Raw genomic sequence first — 19,641 nt, forward strand, 5'->3', positions numbered from 1 at the left:
AATTTGAAGGGCCTGTCCTTCCACAGAAACACCAAAATGAGCAAACACTGTCAGAACTAAATTGGTCAGACTCTAGGAAATAAAGGTTTGAAGCAACCAAATGAATGCTGAATCAACAAAAAGAAGCCTTCGACAGGAGGGCTTTGTGGTGTTTTAACTGAGCCTTGCCCCCTTCCCCTCCCCTCCATGGTGATAGTCTTGAAGACAGTAGCCCTCATTCCTGATGTAGGTATCTTGTTCTGGAGGAACAGCATAGACCTTGTTCCCAAGGAATTGTATTTGTCTATTTTGACCCGTCTAGGGTTTCCCTGAGGACAGATACAACATGCAAGTTTTTTTTCACCCAACTCAGAACTCTCTCATGGTGACACAGTGGCTGTAAAAAGACAAAGATAAAGATAGAATCTTGAAAGCAGCAAGAAAGAAGTGACTCATCAAGTAAAAGGAATCTTCAATAAGATTAGCAGTCAATTTCTCAGAAGAAACCATGGAGACCAGAAGGTAATGGGATAACATATTTAAAGTGCTGACAGAAAAAAAAATCTGTCAATCTCTCAACCAAGAATTCTATATCTGGCAAAACTATGCTTCAAAATGGAAAGAGAGGGCTTCCCTGGTGGCGCAGTGGTTGAGAGTCCGCCTGCCGATGCAGGGGACACGGGTTCGTGCCCAGGTCCGGGAAGATACCACATGCCGCAGAGCGCCTGAGCCCGTGAGCCATGGCCGCTGAGCCTGCACGTCCGGAGCCTGTGCTCCGCAACGGGAGAGGCCACAACAGTGAGAGGCCCGCGTACAGAAAAAAAAAAAAAGGAAAGAGAAATTAAGACATCCCCATATTTTAAAAAAGCTGAGAAAAGTCATCGCTAGTAGACCTACCCTAGAAGAAATGCTAAAGTTAATTCTTCCAGCTGAAATGAAAGGATACTAGGCAGTAAATGTAAGTCATATGAAGAAATAAAGAACAGTGGTAAAGATAACAATACAGGTAAATATAAAAGCCACTTTTATCATATTTACGGTTTGTAATACCTCTGTTTCTCCTACATTATTTAAGATGCAAACACATAAAACAATACTTACAAATCTATGTTAATGGAAACAATAAATAGAAATTTAACTTGTAATAATAACTACAAGAGTGGGGACTGAGCTATATAGAAGCAAAGCTTTTGTATACTATTGAGACTAGGTTGTCATTAATTCAAACTAGATTGTTAAAAGTTTAATATGTCAAGTGTAGTCCCCAGGGTAAACACTTAGAAAATAACTTTAAAAAATACAGGGCTTCCCTGGTGGCTCAGTGGTTAAGAATCCGCCTGCCAATGCAGGGGACACAGCTTCGAGCCCTGGTCTGGGAAGATCCCACATGCCACAGAGCAACTAAGCCCATGCATAACAACTACTGGGCCCACGCACGACAACTACTGAAGGCCGCGCGCCTAGAGCCTGTGCTCCGCAACAAGAGAAGCCACCGCAATGAGAAGCCCGCGCACTGCAACGAAGAGTAGCCCTCGCTCGCTGCAACTAGAGAAAGCCCATGCACAGCAACGAAGACCCGACACAGCCAAAAATAAATAAATAAAAATAAATAAATTTATAAAAGAAAGAAATAAAGCGCAGATTAAGATCACATTTAACCCTAACCCATTTAACGGCTTCTCCAAGGGCTCTTTCAGCCCTAATGCACTACAAGACTTGAGGGAGTCGGGGATACAGCTTTAAGTAACTGCAGCTGTAATTGTGCCTAAATGCTTGGGGGTCACGAAGACTTTTGATAACCCCAAAAAGGTATGGGCTAGCTTTTTGGACAATTGCCCACATACTCAAAACTTTGAAGGCCCTTTGAAGTCATCCATGGACCCCCAGATGAGGAAGCCTTGCTTCCCAGGTTGGTCAAAGACCACTGAAGGAAAGATATTGATATACTGGGTTGGCCCAAAAGTTCATTCGAGTTTTCCATAGGATGCTACGAAAAACCCGAACGAACTTTTTGGCCAATCCAATGTTTTTTTTGTGTGCTGATCTATCCCGTGGGTATGCCCAGCTCCCAGAGGGGCCCTTGCCAGCAAAATGGGTGGAAAAGGCTTTGGATCCCTTTGGCAGGGGAGGGAGAGAGTCTTTGCACAAGGACCATTAGGAGCCTGGCCCTGGGTAGGCCTATGTCCACTGAGCCTGAAGACTTGAGAATTTTCTCCATTCTTGAGAATTTTCAGGAAGATTTCACCCACTGTGTCAGGATCTGTGGGAGTGGGGACTGGACAAAGCAGAGTATAATCCATATAGACCGCCCTATGCTGCTGTATTTTTCTCAGCTCACATTCCCGCTGCCCTGTTGTAGCAAGGATTTTAAAAGCAAACAATGTATAGAGTTGAGATGATTAGTTTTCAATCTTGGCAGGGGGTTACATTTATCCCTTTAGGGTTATTTCTCTCACACACAAAAATCTGCAGACAGCTTTCGCCCATACTACCTCTACTCTGTGTGAGATCCTGCACCAGCTCCAACAGGGGGAATGCCCAAAATATAAGGTGCTGACACTCCAGTGAATGGGGCACGAGGTGAAGAAGAAAACCCAGAATAACACCCTTTAGGAAAGCTGAGAGCCTCCCCAAGGGAGGCCTGGGGATGGCAGATATATGGGTACTACCTGAAGAGAGAATGCTCCCAGCCATGACATCTTCTGCTACCAAACTCGAGTTCCTCTGAGGTGTCTGCAGCCCTTGGGTCGGAGTCAGTTCCTTCTTGTCACCCCAAGTTGCACACGGCCATACCAGAGCCTAAGGAGGGACGAGGGAAATGTTTCTTGGTGTTTCATGGCTCTTCCTCTCCACTTCCCCCCTAAATCCCAACCCTGGAGCAGAGCTCCCTCTGGAAGCTGGCCTGGCCACCTCCCTCCCTCCTTCCCCCGGGTTGTCCAGATCTGAGGGTGAAGGGTGCTCACCACCACTCCTCTCACCTCGCCTCCCGCCCTCTCCCCCTCATACGCTCATGACTGTTGACCCTCGGGAGGGCTTCCCTGACTCCCTGTCACTTTGTCCACAGCTGCATCCCTTGCCTGGCACCACGATGGTAGTAAGAAGCAGGGGGCACAGAGGGAGGGAAGAGAGGCGAAGACGGCCACGGGAATGGAAGGGCTTAGAAGCGACTACGTCCAGCTGCCGAGCCTGGGACAGACTTTGGCAGGGAGTCCCCTCCTTTACGTGACCGACAACCTAACATTTAATGATTTTCAACGGACACGGAGAGAAGGTAGCAAGGAGAGCATTTAAATCTCCTGACGAAGATGAGACCATGATTCCTTTTTTCTTCTCTCCCGCCCTGCCTGCCCATTCTCAGTCACCGTGGCCGTTCCTCTGGGAACAGTGGGACAGTTTACACTCACTATTGGCAGTGGCCATGGCAGAGGGAGCCAGGCAGTGAAGGAGGAAGAGGCCGCTGGAGTGGGGGAAGGGCTGGAAGGGACCCCCACACACACACAACAGGCTCTTGAGTAGCAGTCACCTCGCTGTTTTCTGGGAGGGAGAAGCTGAAGAGCCAGGCCCTGCACGCGGCTGGACAGATCTGGCCTGGACACGCGGACACGCCCTAGCGTCTCGGCCACAGCGGGCAGTGGCCCCCTGCTCCCCGACCCCTTGACTCCCAACCTCAGGCATCACAAATGCAGACCGATCAGAGTGCAAGAGGACCGCTGGCCTCTGCTCTCCTGGCTCCTTTCTCATCCTCTTTGCTCAGCCCATCTTTTCCCTGATGTCCCTCAGTTGCTGAGGGCCGGAGCACAGGGGTGGGGATAGGAGCCCACACCCCTCACACCTGGCTCAGGTCAGCTTTCGTCTCCTCAGTGCCATCTCCACCTGTGGGATCTGAAGTTGGAGTGTTCTGCCTCTCCGTTCTGTCCCGAGTGAATATCCGGCCTGTGTCTCCAGCCCCCGGGCTTTTGTGTGATGTCTTCCTGTTGTGTCCTCAGAAAAGCATCAGAGTTCTCGTCTTTCAGCCACACACTGGGGAGGTGGCAGCTGAGTATGAAGCAGAATGACATCTCCCCTCCATTCCCTCCTGCCATTTCCTTCCTTAGTGCCCACGTCTCTTCTTTGTCTGAGATGATGAGGGCTGATGTGAGTGGTCAGGATGCATGAGCAAGGAGCCCCTGCAAGGCTGTGGCAGAGGGTTGATAGGGAAGAAGAGGTACTTATGAGTCAGCTAGGAGCCCCAACTTCTACATCCTGTGCCACAACAGCTGGGACAAGAATGTCCATTCTTCCTGGAGCCCCTGTGTTCAAAGGGTGCTGGAGTATCTGAACTTGGAACCAGGAATCCTCGATTCTTTTCCTGTTTCTGCCCATTCACATCTAAAGGTCTTCCTGCCACTTGCCTTAAAAAAAAATCTCTAAAACAGGACCCATGTTCCATGCTTCTGACCTCTCCTGGGAAGGTCAGCATAGACGAGGACCTGGAAGATGAGCTCTGAAGCTAAAAGGTGTTGTAACTGGGGATGGCAGCTTTGGGAAAACAGAGTGCCCTTTTGCTGACCCGTTTTCAGGAACTTTGCTGAATCTCATGAAGGGGCAGTAACTGCGGGCTCCATCCACGCGGTACTTCCTTCAACTTTTGAATCCATCTCTTCTTTCTAAATGCTAAACAGGGAATTCCCTGGCGGTCCAGTTGTTAGGACTCCGTGCTTCCACTGCAGGGGGACGCAGGTTCGATCCCTGGTCGGGGAATTAAGATCGCGCAAGCCACGTGTCGCGGCTAAAAAAAAAAAAAAAAAAAAGCTACACAAATAAATGCCCTTTGCGTGGTAGCATGATACCAGCTATCTAGGGTGCTACCAAACATGGATTCACACAGAAAGTGCCCTCTGCAGGAAGCTGAACTTCCCCTTAGTTCCAAGGGCACAATCACAGAGAGACCTGGAAGGGATGGTGGGGCAGTCCTTCTCCAAGCCTTTTGCAGTATAATGGTCTCCTTTCCTTCCGGGTCACTTCCTCCTGTGAGATTAACTCTTTCATTCTTTTTAGTGGCCGTTCTACAGTCACCTCTTATGAGTTTGAGGATATACCTAATAGTGTAAATACTGTCCACAAAAATTCCACCCCTAGCCATCACTTGCCCTCCTTTTTCAAGCATCTCAAGTTTAAGGAATCTAATATATTGTGGTTGTTACTCATTAGCAGTGTATCTAGCTGAATGGGGACATTAGCTTATTGCTTACCACTGACTAGAGAGGAGCATCTCCAGAAAGGAATGTCACACCAGAAGGCTACCCTTCTGACCATCATGAGCCAGCTTTAAAAAGAGCTGGAGGGGCTTCCCTGCTGGCGCAGTGGTTAAGAATCCGCCTGCCAATGCAGGGGACACGGGTTCGAGCCCCGGTCCGGGAAGATCCCACGTGCCGCGGAGCGGCTAGGCCCGTGCACCACAACTACTGAGCCTGCGCGTCTGGAGCCTGTGCTCCGCAACGGGAGAGGCCGCGACAGTGAGAGGCCCGCGCACCGTGATGAAGAGTGGCCCCCGCTCACCGCAACTGGAGAAAGCCCTCGCACAGAAACGAAGACCCAACACAGGCAAAAATAAATAAACAGGGCTTCCCTGGTGGCGCAGTGGTTGAGAGTCCGCCTGCCGATGCAGGGGACACGGGTTCATGCCCTGGTCTGGGAGGATCCCACATGCCGCAGAGCGGCTGGGCCCGTGAGCCATGGCCGCTGAGCCTGCGCGTCCGGAGCCTGTGCTCCGCAACGGGGGAGGCCACAACAGTGAGAGACCCGCATACAGCAAAAATAAATAAATTTATAAAAAAAGAACAGCTGGAAATGATGGAAAACTCAGTAAGGATGCTTAAAAGCTGAATAAGTAGACAGAGTTGATTTTTTAAAACAAGATGAAAGATGTTCCAAATGTTTATGGACCATCTTCTGTAACATGGTTTATGGACCATGAACATAGACTGTTCCAAATGTTTATGGACCATCTTCTGTAACCAATGTTAGGCATGCTCACCAGTCTCTCTTAATTCTCACAGCAGCCCTGATAGGAAGGAATCACTATCTCCATTTTATAAACACGTAAACAAGCTTAGAAAGGACTCTTCATGGAAAAATTATCTGGGGAATTCCCTGGTGGTCCAGTGGTTAAGACTCAGCGCTCTCACTGCCGGGGCCCAGGTTCCACCCCTCGTTGGGGAACTAAGATCACGCATGCCGTGCGGTGTGGCCAAAAAAAAAAAAAGAAGAAAAAAAGAGAAAAATTATCTGAAGACACCTATTCTAAAAAAGTGAACGTTGGTCATCTCTGGGTAATATGGAAACAATGGAATTTTGTCTGATGTTTAAATCTCATATGAAACAAAATGCCGTTTTCATTTAAAAAGTAAAATTTTATGAAATAATAAGTATATAGAAGGCTTGACCAACATCCTAAACTAGGATCTGACACAGGTATAAACCCATGTCTTCCAACTTCCCTGCCCTTCCCTTGACATCACATCGTCTTCTCAGGAGATACAGTTGTCTCTCCTGCAGGGGATTGGTTCTAGGACCCCCTGCAGCTACCAAAATCTGAGGATGCTTAAGTCCCTTATGTAAAATGGTGCAGTATTTACATATAACCTACACACATCTTCCCATATACTTTAAATCACCTCTAGATTACTTACAATACCTAGTACAATGTAAATGCTATGTAAACAGTTGCCAGCATGCAGCAAATTCATGTTTTACCTTTCCTAAGCTCTGGAATTTTTTTGATCCGCGGTTGGTTGAATCTGTGCACGTGGAATCTGTGGATATAGAGGGCCAACTGCGCAACCTCAGGCCAATGGGGAAGGAAAAGGAACCACCATGAACAAACCAGTTTCTGTCTGACCTGGCTCTCACTGAGCCATCACTCTAAGTCACAGGCCTCACCCTGCTCTGACTGGACACTCCCTCCTCACATCCAATGTTCACCGAGGCTACGAGGCCATGAGGCCACGTGGCTCTCCTTACCACTCTAGTATATCAGTTTGCAAAATCTCCAGACCTTCCTGAAAAGCATCCATGTATATGGGGCTGTGGCTGAACAGCCATAAAAATGGGCCTCCTGTTAGGTCCTGGAGCAGGGTGGCATCAACTTGAAAGCCTTCCAGTCCACATAGTGAAAGTCAAAAAAAGGCCATTCACCACTGCCCTCTGCCTTCTACAGATACCTGGATGAGGGCCCCGATTACCTCCTTCATCATTTCATTCTGAATACCTCAGTGTTGAGAGGACCAGCAGGAAGAAAGATATCAAGTGCTTCCAGGGTCCCTAGGTCTGTGCTGGCATTCAGGCCTCTGCGTGCTGCTTGGAATTCCTTTGACAGAAAACACTGCAGCAGTAGTGGCTGCTCAGGAGAGAGGCAACTAGAATGGGGGTACTTCTCCCAGGGCAAACACTGAACCCTCTCTTCCTATTCCAGAATGAAGTTCCCTGAACCCTGGTTTGGTTGTTCGTGTAGCCAGAATGGTAGCCACAGAAACTGCCTCAAACTTAGTAATTCTCTCTGAGCTCCCTTCAGAGGACCTGAATACTCTTATTTTCCGTCTCTCCTGAGAAAGAATGGGAGTAGGACTCATGGCCATCACATATTTGCTGAGCACCTGATACCTGAAGAATTTAGATCACGGGGGGTGGGGAAGCTGAGTAACCAGACAGATACAGATAGTTAGAAATAGATAGATAGGTAACTTTAGATATATGAGAACTATTTCACTCTTTTATTTATAAAGAAGTCATTATGGATCAGTCTTGTGCTAGGAGGCACTGAGGATACAATGCTGAATAAAAGAGAGTTTAGATTCCTTTTTATGAAACATAACATGTGCCCCTCCCAAATTCTGTTGATGATAGATTCCTATCACTGGGTGCCTCATCATTTTGTATTCTTTTATCACCTCTAGGGTCAAGCTCTAGCTGCTGGCTTTCTTCAGACTGGAGACACTGGACACGATTCCCTTCTCCTGTGGAGTTTCTGGTGTCTAAGAAGGCTTGACCGCCTGCTAAAATTTCTCCTGCATATGCTACAAGTATAAGGCTGCTCACCTGTGTGGGTTCTCTGGTGTTTAATAAGGTGGGAGTTCTGAATGAATCTTTTCCCACATTCATAACATTTAAAGGGTTTTTCTCCTGTGTGAATTCTTAGGTGGGTGTGTAGATTTGTGTTATGACTGAAGCTTTTCCCACACCATGAGCATCTATATGGTTTTATTCCTTGGTGTGCCAGTAAGTGCTTATTAAGATCTGAACTCCACCTAAACCTCTTATCACATTGTTGACATTTATAGGGTTTCTCTTCAGTGTGAATTCTCTGGTGCTTAATTAGGTCAGAGCTAACCCTGAAGCTTTTCCCACATTCCTGACATTTAAAAGGTTTCTCTCCTGCATGGCCTTTCCCATGAAGATCCATACGTTTTGGAAGCTCTTGTCTGCAAGTTGTAAGTTTCTTTCTTTTCTTCCCTGGAAAAGCTCGATGCCGTTTCCGTACCCTGTGTGTACCACCATGATTTTCTCTGCCCGTTGTTTTCTGGGCAACTTTCATTCTGGCCTTTCTTAATACTTTGCATCCTGATGCTTGTATTTCTAATGTAGAAAGAGACATAGGTTGGTCATTTCCAGTGTCATTTTTGAGCTTTAACCCTGTTGGAATAAACAGAAGAATCAGACATCTGATCCCAGAACAAGAAAACTACAGGAATGAAAAGAAAAATCAATGATGACAGCTTTTAAAAAATACAAGAACAAGTGATTTCTGGTCCAATCTAGACAAAATGGCATAGACCCATTTCTCCCTGATCCTCCTTGCTAGGCACAACAACAAACCCATTCAAGAATGCAAGACACAATGAACAGAGAATTCTAAAAAGTGGTAAAAAGAAGGCAAAATGGTTTGGGACCCCAGAACTACAAGAGTAACACAGCAGGTGTCTTACATCCCCACACCCAAAAAAGAAGGCAAACCAGATCTAGTGTTTTCCAAACCACAACCTAGCAACAGAAGGCTACCTGGATAGGCTTATTCCTTCCCAAATCTGAATGGGAAACCTTCTGACAACACTAGAACTCCAGTGAGGAGACACCAAATTAGGCATGCAGAACTAGCAAGAGGGACCTAGCCACAAGTGGCCGGGCCCAGGAAGCCTTTTCATCCCTACAGGTCAGAGATTCCCACTGAGAGACACTCTGGCCTAGGTAAATATCTTCCTCACCATCAGGCAGCACCAGCGGGGACGCAAGGGAACCCTAGCAGTACCATATAAACCAAGGAGACCACAATAACACTATAAAGGCTCTGAAAACTAAACTGTCACTAGACACATACTCCACAAAAGTAGGAAAGAACCTGTGTGCTAAATTAAAACAGAGTGACTGCCCATTAAGATAAAATATTTAAATAGGACCCAGACTCTCCTAACATAATAGACAAAATGATCAGGATGCAATAAAGAAAATAACACATCACACCTAGAACCAAAAAAAAAAAATCACAGCTTGAGTGAGAGAAGGCAATCTGACAAAAATGGAATCAGACTGGAAGTCAAAACCAGAGAGACAACAGAAAAATCTAAAAATATATGGAAATGAAACAGTATACTTCTAAATAATCCATGATTCAAACAGAAAGTCTCAAGGGTAATTTAAAAATACATAGTTAAATGAAAATAAAATTAAAATATATCAAAATATGTGGAATGCAGCTAAGGGAATGCTCAGAGGAAAATGTATAGCCCTAAATGCTTACAATAAAAAAGAGGAAAGGTCTCAAATAAATAATCTAAGTTCCTAACTCAAGAAACTAGAAAAAAAGCAAAATAAAATTTTAAAAAGTTGAAGAAAGGAATAATAAAGATCACAAAAGAAATCACAATCAAACAAAAAGCTTATTCTTAAAGAAAATAAAATTGATAAACCTATATCAACACTGACAAAAATAATAGGAGAGAAGATATAAACCATCAGTGTCAAGAAGGAAATTGGGTACATCTCTACACATTCTGAAGCAATTAAAAAGATAATAAGGGGGCTTCCCTGGTGGCGCAGTGGTTGAGAGTCCGCCTGCCGATGCAGGGGACGCGGGTTCGTGCCCCGGTCCAGGAAGATCCCACATGCCGCGGAGTGGCTGGGCCCGTGAGCCATGGCCGCTGAGCCTGCGCGTCCAGAGCCTGTGCTCCGCAGCGGGAGAGGCCACAACAGTGAGAGAGGCCCGCGTACCACAAAAAAAAAAAAAAAAAAAGATAATAAGGGAATACTATAAACAACTTATGTTCATGGATTTTAAAAGTTAGGAAAAATGGGCCAATTTCTCAAAATCCACAAACTACCGTAATTCAACCAATATGAAATAGATAATCTGAATAGCACTCTGACCATTAGAGAAACTGAATTCATAATTTAAAAGCTGCTAAAAAAGACATCTCCAGGTTCATATAGTGTTACTGGAGAATTCTACCAAATATTTATAGAATTAACACCACTTGTATATAATCTCTTCCAGAAAAGACAAGAGGAAGAAATACTACCCAAGTCATTTTATAAGGCCAGTAATTACCCTGATAGCAAAATCATACAAAGACAGTACTAAAAAAGAAAACTACAGACTAACATCTCCCATGAACTTAAATACAACAATCCTCAACAAAATACTGGCAAACTGAATGTAACAATAATTAAGAATTATATACCATGATCAAGTAGGATTTACTGCAGGTATGCAAAGCTGGTTCAACATTTGAAATCAATCAACATAACCCACCATATCAACGAGCTTTGAAAGATCATAATCCCATTAACTGACACAGAAAAGTATTTGACAAACCCCACATCCATTCACGATAAAAAACACTCAGAAAATAAGGAATTATATCGACCTGATAAGAGTATCAACAAAAAAACCTGTACTAACATCATAGGTAATAGTGAAAGACTTAAAAAACTTCTTAGAACTAATAAGTGAGTTCAGTAGGGTCACAGGATAAGAGAACAAAACAAAATTAGTGGCACGCCTATACAAAAACAATAAACATGCAGAAACCAAATTTAAAATAATACCATTTACAATTGCTCCAATGAAAATTAGCTTCTACATACACGTAACAAACATGCAAAAGATCTGTACACTGAAAATTACAAAAAGCTGATGAAAGAAGTCAAAGAAGACCCGAATAAATAGACATACTGTGTTCACTGATTAGAAAGATCAACATAGTAAAGATATCACTCCCCCTCAAATTAATATATAGGTTTAATGTAATTTCTAGCTAAATTCCAACAAAGTTTATTGTAGACATAGATAAGCTTATTCTAAAATTTACATGGAAAGGAACAGGCCCTAGAATAGCTAAAATAAAATTTTATCTTGACAAAAGAATAAAGTGGGAAGAATCACTCTACCTGATAGATATTAAGGCTTCCTAAATTGTATAGCTACAGTAATCAAGACAGTGCCATACTGGCAGAAGGATAGACACATAGCTCGATGGAACAAAACAGAGGTACACAAATATGCCCAACTGATCTTTGACAAAAGTGCAAAAGCATTTCAGTGGAGGAAGGCCAGTCTCTTCAACAAACGAGGCTGAAGCAATTGGACCTCCATAGGCAAAAAAAATGAACTTCAAACCTTATATGATAATCAACTCAATAAGAATCGTGGACTTAAATGTAAAATTATAAAACTTTTAGGAAAAACATAGAAAATTTTAGGGATCTATAGCTAGTCAGACTGCTAGCCTTGATAACAAAAATACAATCTATAAAAGGAAAAAATAAAAAATTGGTTATCACAATTCAAAATTTTTACTCTGTGGAAGCCCATGGGAAGAGGATAAAAAGAAAAATACACAGCCTTGGGGAAACTCCTTGCAAACCACATATCCACGAAAGCACTAGAATCTAGAATCTATAAAGAACTCTCAAAACTCAACAGTTAAAAAACAACTTAATTAAAATATGGGCAAAAGCCATTTCACTGAACATAGATAGCAAATCAGCACATGAAAAGCCATTAGCTATTAGGGAAATGCAAATCCAACCCACAATGAGATAACACTACATACTTAGCAGAAAGGCAAAAAAAGTATTTTTTTAAAAAATGGTGATACTACTAAACAACGGCAAGAATGTAGAAAAACTGGATCACATCCATTGCTGGCTGAGAATGTAAAATGGTACAGCAACTTTGAAAAACAGTTTGGCATTAAACATGTAATTACCATATGAACCAGCAATTGCACCCTTAAAGGCATTTATCCCAGAGAAACGAAAACTTATCTCTACACAAAATCCTGTACGTGAATGTTCACGGCAGCTTTATTCGCAATAGCCAAAAACTGAAGACAGCAAAAATACCTTTCGATGGGTGAATGGTTAAACAAATTGTGGCATATCAATATCATGGAATGCTTCTCAGCAGTTCATCTGAACTACCGATACACGCAATAGCTAAGATGAATTTCCAGGGACTTAATCTGAATGAGAAAAGTTAATCCCCCAAAGCTACATACTGCATGACTCTATTCATATAACATTTTGAAATGGCAAAATTAAAAAACTGTAGAACAGATCAGTGGTTGGCATAGGTTGGTGATGGGGTGGGATGTAGGAGGGAAATGTGTGTGGTTATAAAAGGGCAACAGGAGGGCTCCTTGTGGTTATGTAACTGTCCAGTATCTTGATTGTGGGGGTGAATACACAAACCTCAACATGTGATAAAACTTTATAGATCTAAACACACACACATACAAGGGAAAACGGAAACATGAATAAGGTCAGTGGACTATATCAGTATTAATATCCTGGTTGTGATATTATATACTTTTGCAAAAGTTATCATTGAGGGAAAATGGGTAAAGTGTACATGGGTTCTCTTTGTATTACATTTTAAATATGCATATGAATCTACAATTAACTCAATTAAAAGTTTAATTAAAAAAAAATACAGGGCTTCCCTGGTGGCGCAGTGGTTGAGAGTCCGCCTGCCGATGCAGGGCACATGGGTTCGTGCCCCGATCCGGGAGGGTCCCGCATGCCGTGGAGCGGCTGGGCCCGTGAGCCATGGCCACTGGGCCTGCGCGTCTGAAGCCTGTGCTCCGCAACGGGAGAGGCCACAACACTGAGAGGACCGCGTACCGCAAAAAAAAAGAAAAAATACAGGAACAGAATCTTAAAAATGTTAAGCTCCTATACAGGTTCCTATCAAGGAATCTTCTCCTCTTCCTATGTATACACTTACCTCAAGGAGTACTCTCTAAGACTGTCCTTGAACTCTTGGGGACCTTGGGTCTATGGTTCTTGCCCTCGTGCTAAACAGATCGCTTTAAGTTTAGGGTGCAATGATAATGTTCTGAGAATAAAACTTTGAGGTCATGGACTGCCATCTTAATTCCAGACTATTTTCAGGAAAAGTGAATGACTCTTTTATACTTTTATTTACCCCCAACATTTAAATGGGCAGAATCTTAGATTCCACATCTTCTTTATACTCTACTGTGGTTGTAGGTGGATATGCAATGAGGAAGCGAAGAACTAAACCTATAAGGAGGACAGATGGAAACGACGTGGAGGGGGCGGGGAGTCCAGTGGTATTCCAGCAGACCTGCTTAGAGATGAGGTGGCTTAGACCAGATGGTGAGAGCAGAAGAGGTTGAGATGTGGTTGTATTCAGCACCTTTTGTTAAAAACTTTTTAATCTTATACTGGAGTATAGTTGATTAACGGCGTTGCAGGACCTATTTTGAAGACAGAGTTCAGGGCACTTGCTGACGGATCGGCTGGGGGGTGTAACAAAAAGACCAGAAAGAAGGATAACTGAGAGGTTTTGGGCCTGAGCAACTGGGTAAGTCGTGGTGCCCGCTACTGACATGGAAAAGATATGGGAAGAGTGGGTTTGCAGGGCGGGGCAGGAGTATGAGAGATTAAGAACTCTACCTAGAATAAAGAAGTGAGATGTGTATTCGTAAAAAGCTCTCCGGGTGGTCTGGATATGCCTTTCCTTTTCCCCACACCATCAAGCTGAGAACCAACCCGCCACTGGAACACTGGGACTTTCTCACAGGAGTTCATTTTTCATGAACTGAGGACGGGACAGATTACACAAGTTCTACACAAAGGAAAGGAAGAATCTTTACCTAGAGAGATGACAGTCTCATAGTTTTCCTGCATTACATTATGGTAGAGGATCTTCTGAGCAGGGTCCAGTAATTGCCATTCTTCCTCGGTAAAAAACAAGGCCACATCTTCAAATGTCAACAGACTCTAAAGAAGAGAATAAGTTGTAGTTCAGTACTTGCCACGACAAAAGCCATCCTATCACTCATCTCCGAATGACACGGGAGGCCAGTCACTGAAGACCTTAAGAGTATAATATTTAAGGGAAAAGAAGTGAGATGGCAGAAAAGGAAGGCACCAAAGAGATCAGTACACAGCTTGGGAGGTGCCCAATTCCCACAGGGCCAAGCCTCGTTGCCTAGAGAACACCTGGGGCTAACGCACCTCAGAGCACCTGCCAGGTACGGTGGGTCATGGGTAGCAGAGAAAAGCAGACAAGGTCACGTTCAGGCTGCCTGGAAAAGCTGGAAAGTACAGCTCACCTGGGACTCAGGCAGGATGAGCTCAGATGCCGTCTTCCAGCTTGGGGTGCTTTCCTGCTCAGAAAAGGCTAGAATCTGTTGAGCAGGCACAGCTGTGGGGGGAAAAGAGTCAGAAAAACTTTCTCTTTTCTATTTATGAATACCCTGAGGCAATTTCTACAATATAGGACTCCTTCGGTAAAGATGGCTCATCTTCGCGCACGTGTGTGCGCGTGCGTGTGTGATGTGCTGTGCCAGAAGTGGCCTTCTCCTTGCAAACAAGAACCAAATATCCACCACTCCGCAGAATTGGTTCCCAGTTGACTCTTTCCAGATTTCATGAAATAAAAGGAAATCCATTATGTTTTTCCTCTCATAAAATAAATTGTTTGCTGAGCTGGGCAAGAATTAGAGGTGTTTGAAAATGAAAGCCTCAGGTCCTCCAGTGTACAGTAGGAAATGTGGGAGATTTATTACTTTTTTCCTGGTGTACAATTATCTTCCCATTCTGCCAATGACAGTCCATTTCTGATCCCAATTTCTCCTTTAACTTGTAAGGGTGAGATGACCCTGCCTGTTCCTGCTGTATCTTCCTCTCTCCTCTCAGATTTCTAAGGAGCAAGGTCCACATTGTAAATACCAGGGTTCTGTGGTTGGGATGTTTCTGTACCACAGAATGACCCTCACCTTCACCCACCACTGGCCTGCTATACTCCCCCCAGAGAGACATCCTAAGTGCCAGCAGGGCTGGGCAGCTGGAAAATTCCGTGACATTCTAGCTGAACCAATTACTATCACAGCTCCCAGGAGAAGAGAATTATTATGAAGCTCCTCACCTCTTCCATATAAAGGCTGGGTTTCTTTCTGAGTATTCCAGCCCAGCTGTTCTTGCAGTACCCGGTATGTATTCCAACATTCTTTCTGGAACACACCCATTGGTTGGGGCTCTGCTGGCTTCCACTTAAAGCCTGGGGCCACTGCTGTTCCTCCCAAGAGCAATGCCTCCTTTCCCAGCTCATGGGCTGTGACCTAGAAATAATCCCCATCCTCGTTAGCAAAGAACTTTTGGCCTTGGGGTGGTGGTGGAGGAACAAACAAGACTAGAGCCCAGGTTTGGGGAGCGTGTAACGTTAAAGGAAGTCATTTTTTAATTAATTAATTTATTTTTGCTGTGTTGGGTCTTCGTTTCTGTGCGAGGGCTTTCTCTAGTTGTGGCAAGCGGGGGCCACTCTTCATCGCGGTGCATGGGCCTCTCACCATCGCAGCCTCTCCTGTTGCGGAGCACAGGCTCCAGACGCGCAGGCTCAGTAGTTGTGGCTCACGGGCCTAGTCGCTCCACGGCATGTGGGATCCTCCCAGACCAGGGCTCGAACCCATGTCCCCTGCATTAGCAGGCAGATTCTCAACCACTGCGCCACCAGGGAAGCCCAGGAAGTCATTTTTAAAAAGAGATACTGCACCATGGTTTCCTCACAAGGAACTATACACGTGATCTGGGAAGATTAGGATAAAATGAGAGAAGCTGTGACTGCTGCCGGCCTCCACCCCTCCACAGATGGCCACAGCTCAGGCCACGAGCAGGGTGGGGTAGGCTGCCTGTCCTTTTGCTGCCTCCACTCTCTTGCTTTCTAGACTTGGATCCTTGACCTAGTGGATTTGTATCTTCTAGTTTTCTCTAAAACAAAATAAGGACGCAAAGAAAAAAGGTTTTCCTGTCAGTCAGATTTTCCAATCCTCCCATGTCCAGGGAACGATTTCATGGAGAAAGGGGATGCAGCGGAGGGAAAAAATGAGGGAAGAGTTGGGACTCTAACTTTCCTCCATATGCTTCAGTTGTAATAAGACACCTGTGTTCCTCAAGGTGGACTCTCGAGGAAAGGAACTGTGCTGCCATCTCCCAAGGACAGACCTTGGTTCCCCACTCACCAGCAAGGCCAAGGCCGAGCACTAAGGGAGGCCACAGGGCTCTTTCCTCCTGGCCCTGAGATGTGTGTTCCCACCACAGAGGGCACCACCCCTCAGCACTTTCTCTCCATTTTTCTGTTGGCACTTTTCTTCTTTCTGTATCCCTGTTTCCCTTTTTTCTATCTCTTCTCTTCCTTTGCAGTCTCCCCAGAGATGTTTGATTTATACTTCGGTTGCTACCCTCTCTTGCCTTTGATCTCTAAGTGCTGTCCACGCTTTCAGGTTTTTTTCTCCTTCCCCAAGTCTTTCTTGCCTTTTATTTCTCTGTTGCTAAGTCCTGTCTCCTCAGCCATGCTAGACCAGGCCCATCACCCTCAATTCACCCTGGCCCTGAAGAGGGCGAAATGCATTTCTTTTCTCGAAGGCCAGGAAAGACTCCCAGGAACTCCGAAACCTGGAGGCTGACTGTCGCTGCCAGTCTGTGATTTCAGATCGCACTTAGCTGTTCTAAAGCAACAACAGAAGAATGACCTAATCCATCCCATTATCCAATTAGCAGCCCCCGCCCCGGACTTTTACCCTATTTCAGTGTACCCGTAAGGAATCTTTCTGCTCACCTCATTACTTATTCCACCATGTTCTTTCTGAAAACGGTCTACCAGGGCCACAGCCTCTCTGACGCTCTGTGGATGATACTTCTGCACCCAGTTCTGGATATCCCTGGGCAGAATGGTCAGGAACTGCTCTAGCACCAGCAATTCCAAGATCTGCTCTTTTGAGTGGATCTCTGGCCTCAGCCACTGATGGCATAATTCCTGCAGTTGGCTGACAGCCTCAAGCGGTCCAGGTGCTTCATGATAATAGAAGCTCCGGAAGTGCTGGCGAGCGCTCTCAGGACCAAGACTGTCCATCTGTGGGCTGGATTTCTTACTCTGACTGGAGCTCTCTTTCACAGACCCCTTAGTCTCCCACAAAGCCTCCACGTGTGGGTACAAGCATGCATTCACCTTCAGATGTCTCATCATCATTTGCTCTAGGAATAGTTTTACTCCTATGTGTGACATCCTCCTGGTGCCACCTTTGACAACTGAGGCCTTGTCAGGCTTGGTACAAAACCAATGAGTGGATCTTCTCCCCAAGGTCACTGAGGGAGGGCAGAAAAAAAAAGTAAACGTCAAGAAGAAAGCCACATGACACATATTTACTTGCTATTTATAGTTATCAGAGAAGAAAGAACAGAAAAGTTCCTGTCCTGCCTCGCCTTTAAAATCAACTGCCACTCAGGATGACTCAAGACTACTTCTGGACATGTTTTTCCCCTTTCCTTTGTTACCCAACTCTGAAACAAAGCACAGCTCAGGGAAGACAAAAGTCAGTTGATCACTTTTTTTTTTTAAGGTTGATGGGTGAAAAAACTGGCACCCATTCACTAAAACGAGCTTTGATATTATCCAATACTTAATCTGTGTGCTTCCTGTCCCACCTTTACAAATGGGGCATATTTGACTTTCTCTAAATTGTAATAGATCACCCCAGTTTTTTGTCTTTAGTCAGGGTGAAAACAACTTCTCTGCCCCTTCATCCTATTATGGAGACTGATGCCTCTGCTTCATGGAACATTTGATATTCTCTTTTCATATTAATATTGGAAAGGAAACTGAGGCGGCCAGATCAGAAAAGAAGTAATTAGAGAAAAAGCAACCTTATTCCTCTCAGCAAGTATCCCCCCACTAAGCAATCAGATGGCATCAACATTGTTTTTCTGGGGGAAGACTTATAAAGGGCACTGAGCGGCTTTGTACCTGTGTCTGAAAATTTTTGCTTACTTTACTGGAAAAACTGACAGTTGGCTTTGTTTACAAGATACCCAAACGTCAAACTATAAAAAAGGAAAGGAGAAACGGTGACGATTAAGGTTCTTCAGAGACAGGAAGGGTCCCTGCAAACGTAAGCCTTCTCTTGACTTTACACTTCCTCAGGGTCATAGAGATCTTTAAGCAAGGCTGAGGACGGCCTTGAGAGTCTCATTTTCTCGGAGGTGATCCAGCAGAAACAACAACAAAGTTCTTTCAAGGATGTCACCGGTATTCAAAGAAATAATTTGGCTGGTTCCTTGCTGCCTGTACAGGCTCAGGAGGTACAGGGACACGTCCTGTTTTTCTTTGTCAGCCAAAACTAATGTCTAGGAAGCTGAAATGACCCTTTCTCCAGGGATATGCTCATAAGCCAGCGGAAACGGGCAAGTTTCGCTGGGCTCCTTGGTAGGCCTTACGCCCCATCCCCCATCTACACCTACATGTGAGGACCGACCGCGAGGCGCCCGCGTGCACTCAGCACACCGGCAGCCTCCGAGCGTGCTTCAGCAGCAGCCCTGGGTTATATCTGCACACAGGGTACAAAGAGGTTGCTTCCAGAGATTAGACGTGGCTGTAGGAGACTGAGTGCCGGCCTCGCTGAGAACAGGTCCCGCCGGCTCTCAGGCCGACCCGCCGCCCGGCAGCGACGCCACCGCGAAAAGGAAAAGGCTGCGCGCCCGCACCCCAGCTCGCCACCACGCAGCTGGCGCGTGCGGCCGGCATCTCTCGGGGGCCCTCCTGACCAAACCCAGAAGGAAAATCAAATTACCTCCACCCAGCTCCGGCTTCCGTGGACGCCACTTCCCTCTTTCTGGGCTCGGCTATGAAGTCGCCACGCCTCTCGCCCCCGCGGGGAGGAAGGAAGGTCCGGGTTCCCGCGCTCCCGGGGGCGATGTCGGGAAAGCGCGAGGCCCCGCGAGCGGCGCCCCAAGACGCCGGGGTCCGGGAGCGCGGGGCCTTGGCAGCTCAGTCCCCAGCCCAATCCCACTAGCGGCCCGAGAACATTCCGCAACCCGCCATTTCGGGGTCGCGGGCTGTGGACTGGCCCCAACCGGAAAAGGAAGAATGCATTTCCGGTGGTTCCTTGACAGCCACGCCCAACCTCGCTCTCCCTCAGTCTGGGGAGTCGCAGCCTAGCGAGTCCGGAAGGGCTCGCGGGTCCTTCCCATCCCGGGTTTAGCCCCGGATGCAAATAAAAGAGTTCTGGTCACCGCGTCTCGGGCCCGCGGGAGGCCTAGCTATGCCACAATAGGCGTCTCGTCTCCTGGGAATGATGCAGTCTGCTGACGCGCGACGCCGTGATC

The 19,641-nt window shown here is 45.8% G+C and overlaps 2 protein-coding genes across 10 annotated transcripts in view; both read right to left on the reverse strand.

Moving 5' to 3' along the window:
* Positions 1-7,559, reverse strand: part of ZNF449 (zinc finger protein 449) — a 49,947-nt gene extending 42,388 nt beyond the window's left edge. Inside the window, exons 1-2 of the mRNA XM_073799144.1 lie at positions 3,812-7,559; positions 2,649-2,778 (exon numbers count right to left, since the gene is read on the reverse strand). The gene's annotated coding sequence lies outside the window, so the exon portion shown is untranslated. The remainder of the gene's footprint in view (positions 1-2,648; positions 2,779-3,811) is intronic.
* Positions 7,560-7,707: 148 nt separating this feature from the next.
* ZNF75D (zinc finger protein 75D) lies at positions 7,708-19,393 on the reverse strand. Of its 9 annotated transcripts, none has more exons than XM_019919019.3 (6): positions 19,107-19,393; positions 17,099-17,625; positions 15,413-15,605; positions 14,598-14,689; positions 14,136-14,262; positions 7,708-8,649 (listed from the first exon to the last, which is right to left on the reverse strand). In XM_019919019.3, the coding sequence occupies exons 2-6, from the start codon at positions 17,543-17,545 to the stop codon at positions 7,940-7,942; spliced, it is 1,569 nt and encodes a 522-aa protein (XP_019774578.1). In that variant the 5' UTR covers positions 17,546-17,625; positions 19,107-19,393; the 3' UTR covers positions 7,708-7,939. The 9 variants fall into 9 exon arrangements, with proteins under 9 accessions (XP_019774578.1, XP_033704989.1, XP_033704992.1 ...); XM_033849098.2 differs by having other exon boundaries at positions 17,489-17,625; positions 19,107-19,391; XM_033849101.2 differs by lacking the exon at positions 17,099-17,625 and having other exon boundaries at positions 19,107-19,390.
* Between the last annotated feature and the right edge of the window lie 248 nt (positions 19,394-19,641).

Source organism: Tursiops truncatus, chromosome X (assembly GCF_011762595.2).
Source record: "Tursiops truncatus isolate mTurTru1 chromosome X, mTurTru1.mat.Y, whole genome shotgun sequence".
In the NCBI taxonomy this organism is placed as follows: Eukaryota; Metazoa; Chordata; class Mammalia; order Artiodactyla; family Delphinidae; genus Tursiops; species Tursiops truncatus.

Excerpts from the sequence above, each read along its gene's own strand:
- ZNF75D (XM_019919019.3), bottom strand. The coding sequence starts at position 17,545 with ATGTCACACATAGGAGTAAAACTATTCCTAGAGCAAATGATGATGAGA. Across the intron at positions 14,690-15,412 it reads CCAGCCTTTATATGGAAGAG|CTGTGCCTGCTCAACAGATT; the intron begins GTGAGGAGCTTC and ends TTCCCCCCACAG. Across the intron at positions 14,263-14,597 it reads TCATCCTGCCTGAGTCCCAG|AGTCTGTTGACATTTGAAGA; the intron begins GTGAGCTGTACT and ends TCTCTTCTTTAG.